Source organism: Sinocyclocheilus grahami, unplaced genomic scaffold (assembly GCF_001515645.1).
Source record: "Sinocyclocheilus grahami isolate Dianchi unplaced genomic scaffold, SAMN03320097.WGS_v1.1 scaffold945.1, whole genome shotgun sequence".
Taxonomy (NCBI): domain Eukaryota; kingdom Metazoa; phylum Chordata; class Actinopteri; order Cypriniformes; family Cyprinidae; genus Sinocyclocheilus; species Sinocyclocheilus grahami.
This window is the reverse complement of record NW_015506124.1, coordinates 211303-220013: the sequence shown is the minus strand read 5'-3', so window position 1 is coordinate 220013 and position 8711 is coordinate 211303. Positions and strand designations below refer to the sequence as shown.

Here is an 8711-nt window from a genome sequence, read left to right as displayed (position 1 = left end):
GCTCAGCCTCAGCTTCTTTGCCCTCCTCAGCTATTTCCTGCTTTTGCTGGGCTGATCACAGCAGAGGACTGGCCCCTGAATCAGACAATGTTAATGAAATAACATCATCCTCCAGCGGCTCACTCTCATGCACAGCCGACGACCGCGAAAGGGAAACCCCTCCTCAAAACTCATTGGCCAGATCCACCTGCAATCCCCACAAGCTCATTCCCTTCCATGCCTCAGTAGCGGCGGGTCCTGAATCGCGGGAAGCAGATGGCTGCCCCTCTTTCCTCGAAAATAGAGACAAACGAGAGCAGAGCTTTTCCCTTGGAAAAAATGCTCGCAGTGCACGCTGATTGCCCCCTTGGAGGCATCGCATGCGTGCTCTTCGCCCAAACAAATAACGCATAGATCGTGTGTGTCATCAGATGTTAAACAACGTCAACACGGATGCACACATCCTTAAACGCTTTGCTAGTGCTCGCCATAATGAGATGAATAGAGATCGCTCTTAACACAGAAATGCACGCTTCAAACAAAACAGTCAATGAAGACGAAGAAGAGAATGATGTGTGAGAAGAGAAATCCCCTATAGCGAGACCTAGAGGATGCAGTTCAAAGTTCCCATGAAAGGGAACTCAGCTTTGCCATCACAGAAATAAAATAGATTTTAAAACATATTTAAATAGAAAACAGTTTAACTTGCAGTAATATTTCACAGTATGGCACAATATTTTTGATCAAATACATGCTGCCTTTGTGAGCTTAAGAGACTTTAAAAACATTAAATATATACTTTATATGCCATAAACTGCTCTCCAAGGAGTTTCTACACTTTAAAAATGTTTCCTTTCCTAAACGTGTCTATGAATATTTACTATAATGCTGAGCTCAGTTGAAAGTTTAAGATGTGAGAGCAACAGGCCTTACTGCCATCTCTATTTCACATAATGACAAGGTATAAACAAGCTCTTAGTGCTGTAGATTAAATACAGTGTCAGACAATGATTAAACTTTTACTCTGACTGCAGTACTTAATCAATGCAGTATACATCTGTAAATCTGTTTTATGAGAGGAGACCTGCTAAGATGTGAAGTATTAAAATTCTGGAGAGGCAAGTACAGTAGCTGTGACTATAAATATCAGGTGTTGAATAGAAACTAAAGCACTTGAGCACCTCTCAGATTCTGTGCTTTAAAGGTGGAGTAAGCAATTTCTGGTAGCCAATGTTGACATTTGAAATCACCAAAACAAACACGCCCCTACCCCAAAAGGGTATCGCCCTTATTTTGACAGCTCCGCCCCACACATATGTACGCAAACCCAGGCAACGATTAGTTCTGTGAAACAAAGCAAAAGCAATGTTACACCATGTCTACACCGTACGCGAGTGGCGCAGCGTGATAAAATACTATAGAACTCATTATAATCAGTGATGCTGTCTACACCGTAGATATATATACATATCTATGGTCTACACTGGATGTGGCACGGCACGACACACAAATCCCCGACAGAAAACTGCTGCTGCGTTCTATTCATGACTTATTGGCACAAATTTCAAATTATTTTCAACGGTTGCTTTGTCGCGTCCAGTGTACTAGACAGACTTTAGCTGTTGCGGCACAGACACGGTGTTACTCACCTATCAAGAAGAAACAAAGCAACCTCGGCGTCTGATCGCAAGCCTTCCGCTCCTTGAGTTCTCTCCATCACTGGAAAGCTGATCCGATATTTACACGGGTCCTACTTCTTGCCTTAAGCGTTCTTTTGTTCCGCAGACTTTTTCCTCTTTAGTTTTTTATCCGCCATCTCTATCTTTCTGTCGCTCAGCTCGGCTCGGCTATAGGGATGGGCGGATCGATCCTTAATTATCGATACTTTCGAAAGGATCGATCCTCGCATAAAAATATCAATTCTAAAGTGCATTTTTTAACCATTCATTTTATTTATTTATTTAGAAATTCGGTGCATAAAAAAGCTTCTAAGAATATTAGCGAATAATTGTGTTGGATAGAACCATTTCTCCTGCTCATCGGAACACACGCAATTGCTGAAAGACTGAACCAATCAATCACAGACAGCGTTCGCTGCTTGTTCAAATAGGGCTGCGTTTCCCAAAAGCATCAGAAGCATAAGTAGATCTTAAGAAACCATTGCCACATTATTACATTAGCCTACATTGTTACTATATATAAAATTAATTCTGAAAAATGCATCACGGTTTCCACACAAATATGAAGCAGCAATTATAATAAATGTTTCTTGAGCAGCAAATTATATTAGAATGATTTCTGAAGGATCAGGTGACACTGAAGACTGGAGTAATGATGCAGACAATTCAGCTTTGATCACAGATGCATTTTAAATTATATTTTAAAATATATTAAAATAGAAAATAGTTATTTTAATTGTTAAATTTCACAATATTGCTGCTTTTACTGTTTTTTTGTGTTTGTTTTGTTCAAATAAGTGCAGCCTTGGTGAGCATGAGACTTAAAAAAATATTACAAAATCTTACTGACCCCAAACTTTTGTGTACATGTAATATTTATTTTAAATTGGCTAGTTTGTGCAAGTAAATTTATTTAAACTGGTTGTTAAAAGTTCAAATGGATTGTGTTATGTTCTGTAATTTCTGTTAATAAATCTGTCAGAAAAAAATATGGTAAAATTTCACCTTTAGGGGTACAACAGCCTGGCAGCCTTTTACAAAAAATTAACCATGGTTTTATTACAGTAACCACAGTTTACCACAGTATTTGTACTAAAACTACAGTAACCACAAATTTAACATGGTAATAATAATAATAATAATACATTTTAGTACTTATGTAACACCATGTTTATTTCTCATGAGGTATCCTCAAAGGTGTACCTTTGTAACTTATCTACCCTTAAAGCATGCATACTTGTATGGTACTAATATGCTCACTTTTAGGGGTATAGGTGCACCTTTGAGGTTACTGCCCCAGAAAATTGTATTTTAGACAATTATAGTATCTTTTATTTCTGACAGTGTAAACAAAAAAGGCCTATGAAATGTTAAAAAACATGACTTTAAAATATAATATTAAGTGAGTATAATTACTGATTATATTCTTTTAATAATTTAAAAGATCAGTTTAGTTTAGAGGTATCGATATCTGCGATACTGGGCTTGAAAATGTCGGTATCGGATCGAAAATAAAATAAGAGGTATCGCCCATCTCTACTTGGCTAATGTCCGTCCCATGCACTGAACGCTCTCCTCCACATGAGTAGACATGCCCCTTACTGCTGATTGGCTACAAGTTTGTTTTGCTATTTGATCCGAATCAGTTTTCTAAAGCGTTTTTGAAAAATCACTTACCCCACCTTTAAATAAGATTTATATTGTACTTGCTGTGGACTGTGGTAGCAAAAGATCAAGAACAGTATGTTGTATTTTGTACATGTTAAAAGGCATTGTTTGCCATTTCAGCCTTTAAAATATTTATTTATTTACTGAATAATGCATGCCATTTCAGCAACAAATTATCATAGTCATAGGTTTCAAGTAACCCAAGTTTCTAAATACAACGGTGAGATGCAGTTTAAAAGAAAATTGTGACTGTATGTTTGCATTTGCAAAATATATACATATATATGTTTTACTCAAGTACACTGATATTAAAACCTGTGATTTAGTATTAAAGTTTCCCTTTACTCGTCCAGGGTCATCCAGGTCTGATTGGTCTGATCGGTCCTCCTGGTGAGCCAGGAGAGAAGGGTGACAGAGGACTGCAAGGACCTCAGGGATTTGGTGGAGGCAAGGGTGACTCTGTGAGTGACATGTGCTCTTTATATACACCTGAGTTAGTTCAGGATCTGGGTGTACTTTTGTCTGCTCCTCATAGGTGCTGTTATTTAAGAATATGTTTTGATTTTGCACTTAAAAATATGAATTGTTTTGACTGCAGGGTTCCGTTGGTTCTCCTGGTCCCTTCGGTCCCCCAGGTCCTCCTGGTATTCCTGTAAGCAGTTTTTCTATTTTCTCTCCAAACCTTTTTTTCTGAAAAGCCATATATATGCTCCACAGCTATTAGGAATATTTACATTTACATTTAGTCATTTTGCTGACACTTTTATCCAAAGCGACTTACAATTGGGGTATACATAAAGCGATTCTTCTTAAAGAGGCAAACAGATACAGGAAGTGCTTGTAATACCAAGTTTTTAGACATTGTTCAAATAAGTACAAGCTAGAAAGAGAAGGAATAATTAAAGAGATATAATTTTTTATTTATTTATTATTTTTTTTAATTGTCAGGCATTCAGCATTCCGGATAGGGGTGGGAAGATCGTTCCACCAGCATATATAGTAACAGAACAGAATATAGTATCCATTCACAGGAATATTCCTGATTACATGTTATCATCAAGCTATTCAGGTGCTATTCTCTTTCGACAAACCTGAAGATGCTCGCCCACTCTTGCCATTTACTCCACTTGGTTCCCTTTTGTACATTTGACCACTCTAACATTTGCTTAATTGACTTCCTTGTTGTCTCTATCTTCAGGGCACACACGGACAGAAGGGATCCAAAGGATCAACTGTAAGTGCTGAACCTCTCCTTGACACATATTTTTTTGTTCCAGTTTAAATTAAGCATGTCTTCTGTTCCCCCAGGGTCCAGCTGGCCAGAAGGGAGACCCTGGCCTGATCGGACCACCAGGTCCTCCTGTAAGAAAAATATTATTTTGCATAAAAATAAGATTGTATTGAGAACTGTGCTGAATCAAATTGACATGCTTATGTCTCCAATGGGATTGACCCTACATAATTGTCAGTGATTTAATCTTTGATTGTCTATCTCTAGGGCCCAGCTGGTGACATCATTCAGCCCCTCCCCATCCAGACAAGTAAAAAATCGAGGAGGTCGCCCGACATGCAGGATGACGAAGCAGCGGGAATGATGGATTATGGTATGGAGGGAGTGGAGGATGTGTTTGGATCCCTCAACACCCTCAAGCAAGACATTGAACGCATGAAGTTCCCACTGGGAACCCAGGATAACCCAGCCAGAACCTGCAAAGACCTTCGGCTCAGCCAACCAGACTTCCCTGATGGTGAGAGAAAGTTATGAAGTTACTTTAGCATAAAGGCAGATTTATATATTTTTTTTCAGTCAATTAAGTCTGTCTGAAGTAAACAAGGCTTAAAAATCAACACATCAGTATGAAAAGAGATATAGAGAATTACTTCTCTCTTTATCTGGGGCAAAAAAAGAGAATTTTAACATACACTTTTTGACCGTAGGACATTACTGGATCGATCCAAATATGGGATGCATGGGAGATGCCTTCAAAGTGTACTGTAACTTCACTGCAGGAGGAGAAACTTGCATTTACCCCGATAAGAAATCCTCAGGGGTGAGAGGAACTCATCTCTGCTAAATCACATGATTGGTAGTCATATAAATCAAAAATAAAGAACTGTATTATCGTAGTGGATTATTTGATCACAGTTTCCATTTGTTCCAGGTTAGAATATCAAACTGGCCAAAGGAGTCCCCAGGATCTTGGTTCAGTGAATTTAAGCGTGGAAAAATTGTAAGTGTCCATTTTTCTCTTGCATTATAAATTTCATAAACTTTGAATCATAGCTCAGCAATTTGGTCATGAATGTCTGTTTGAAGAGTGACAGTAGTTTACAGCTTTTAGGAAAAAATTCTTATTCGGAATGTTTCAGTTTTTGTTTTTTTTTAAATACTGGAAATTGATTATTTTCATAAAATTGGGTTCTTTTAACTGTTCTTAAACTTCAGCATTCTTCTGGCAATGCAAACCGAATGGTAACTTGATTCAGTTAGCAAAGGAATGAGTCTGGTGTTTTTAAGAATAAAATCAGTTTTGGATTCATGTTGTCAGTTTAACTCGCTTACTATACAGTCTGAAAGATTATTAACTTAAATATGTTACAAAAATAGAAGTGTGCTTAGTGTTTCTATGTAAGAACTAATTATTAAAAGGTCCTTTGTCAAAAGTACTAAATGAACTATAGATCAAGGAATCAGAATCATTAAGCTGCTAACGATTCCCATCCCTACAACTCTTTGTAAAGCTCTTGAAAGTTCTTTCAGCCAGATGTTTGACCCGTTTATTCCTTGTGTCTCAGTTGTCTTATGTGGATGTTGAGGAGAGCTCGATAAACTCAGTCCAGATGACGTTCCTCAAGTTGCTCAGCTCTTCTGCCCGGCAGAACTTCACATACATATGCCATCAGTCTGTGGCCTGGTATGACGCCAAGGCTGACAACTATGGCAAGGCGCTGCGCTTCCTGGGCTCTAATGATGAGGAAATGTCCTATGACAACAACCCCTTCATCAAGGCTCTCTCAGATGGCTGCTCGGTAAGAGTGCTGTTGATCAGTTTGCTGTTTATACTGTATATTAGGGATGCTCCAATATTACAATTCTGTACTATTTTGTCTAAATAAATTAAACTAAATATACCAAAACAATTTTTTTATTAAAATAAGTCTCTTTAAATGCTATAAGTGAATTTTAGCATCACAACATTTTCACTTAGAGTAGGAAAAAGTGTATATTCGTTTAAAGATTGTGTCATTACATTTAACTGTTTTTAAAGATTAACATGAAAGAAATTAAAGATCAACTTGATTAAAGTTAACATTAGACGACAACAAAGGTGAATTAAATGTAAAAATAGAGGAAATACCAATATATATATATAAAAAAACTCATATCCAATATGTACTGATATATTATATATTTATACTATATGTTAATTAAGCAATATCCCATTATCACAGCAAGTGATTAATGTTTATATTGAATATTCTCTACCCCTACTTTTCTCATATTCTGGTCTGCAGCACTGTAAAAACAGACAAGTGAACCACTGTTATTTTATCATTATTTATATACTATTATAATATTTATGAATATTTGACCTTTTTTTAGATTTTAATAATTTTTATTTCATTTTTAGTTTTAGTAATGTTAAACTTATTTTTTTTGTAGTACTTAAACTTATTTTGAGTTAGTTGTCAAGTTTTAAGTTATTCATCTAATATTTATATATTTTTTTATTTTATTTCAGTTTTATTTCAATTAGTGTAACTTATTTTTAATAGCTGTCGTTAAAGGGTACATAACTTTACTGCCAAACTCATGTTAATCTTGAGTACTTATAGAGTAGTATTGCATCCTTCATATCTCCGAAGAGTCTTTAACTTTATCAGATTTATAAAAAACAGATACAGCTGTACAGCTTCTCTCCGAAAACAGTCGAGCTTCTGAAGCTAAAGAGTCATGAGCATGCAATGCTATTAGGTGTGTTCGACTTGAAGCGGCACTGTGCAGATCGATCAGTATATGACATCAAAGTACCGTGAAAGCTATTGAGAGCAGACGGCTCTGCGTGCTTCTTTTGAATCGCTCTCGTGGTACTTTGATGTCAAACACCGATCAATCTGTGCAGCGCCGCTTCAAGTCGAACACACATCGACATAAATAAAACAGGAAAACAAAAACTTTATTGACTTAAATTTTATTTCATTTGTTTATAAAACCTTCGTCACAGAAATACACACTTGCACAACTCCATTGCTGCCTTGGAGATACAAACTGCATTCATTGTTCCCTTAACGCTGGGTTCTTTTGGAAGCTGAACAAGGTTATCCTTCCCTCACAACTAGAAACACACTTCTTTGGTGACTGTTGATTTTGTGGTCTAAAAACAAAATGACAAATCCTTCTCGAGCAAGTCCTGTGCAGCGCTGCTGATGTCTTCCGTTACTCGAATGAAGTATGTTGATGCCGTGCTCCTGCTCTCACTCTGGTTGACGTGTTTGCGCTCTTCTGGGAGAAGTGCCCATACAAGGAATTCCGCCCTTTATGACGTCATACAGGGCCGTTCTCGAAAAAAAACTTTCTGAAACTTATACGAACCCGGAAGGAGTGTATTTAGCAAACGGATGTAATGACCGTATCATTTATTTATTCATTATTAATTTGTAATTATAGGGAATTAATGATTATTACCACATTCAGGTTTTGCTAGGACTCTTATCTGAATGTCCCAAGTCCACCTGATTAAACCATTCCAAATTTGTTAGTTTGCACTTCAAATCAAGGGTCGTCCAGCGAGACGGTGATTCTTAGTATCTTTTAACAAATTTAATATGTGTTTCCTGGCCACGGTCAACACAATTATGATTATTTGTAAGCTCTTAACAGAGGTAATTATTATAAGTAAGCTACAAGCTAAGTAGCAAGCAAGGATCTTTTTGGCATAGTTTTAACCTTGAAATTATATGAGCCAAGACACTTCTTCTTTATAAATGAAACATGAATTTTATTGGCTAATCTAGATTACATAAAAACCTAACTAAAACATACACACACATACACACAAAGATTCAAGGAAAGGAGTCAACGGAGTTGCATTAAGTTTCGCGAGTGGTTTTAAATTCAGCCTAGGAGAACACCAAGCAGCGATTGTCTTATCTTTACTGCTTTCACCAGCTCAACAGATTAGAGAGTTGTTCGTTTACTTGCGTTCTGCTTAGTTGAGAGCTGAACGCTGAGGCAGTTCCTTCGCTGACGCGGGTGTGCTGGAGGGGATTCCGTTGCTGATTGGCTGTTGATCTGGCGCCGGAATGACGTATGGATGACGTCCTTTGGGGAAATCCCTCGTTCGATTAGTTGGTTTCTTGATGACACAGAGGCTTGAGCAGTTC

General features: G+C 37.3%; 1 protein-coding gene across 1 annotated transcript in view; it reads left to right on the top strand.

Annotated features, from left to right (window-relative positions):
* The window catches only part of LOC107564536 (collagen alpha-1(XI) chain-like), a 91899-nt gene that overhangs the window by 80158 nt on the left and 3030 nt on the right, over positions 1 to 8711 (top strand). The window contains exons 54-61 of the mRNA XM_016249639.1: positions 3680 to 3787; positions 3925 to 3978; positions 4525 to 4560; positions 4635 to 4688; positions 4825 to 5074; positions 5265 to 5377; positions 5489 to 5557; positions 6123 to 6356. Of these exons, the coding sequence (XP_016105125.1) occupies positions 3680 to 3787; positions 3925 to 3978; positions 4525 to 4560; positions 4635 to 4688; positions 4825 to 5074; positions 5265 to 5377; positions 5489 to 5557; positions 6123 to 6356 (918 nt within the window). The remainder of the gene's footprint in view (positions 1 to 3679; positions 3788 to 3924; positions 3979 to 4524; positions 4561 to 4634; positions 4689 to 4824; positions 5075 to 5264; positions 5378 to 5488; positions 5558 to 6122; positions 6357 to 8711) is intronic.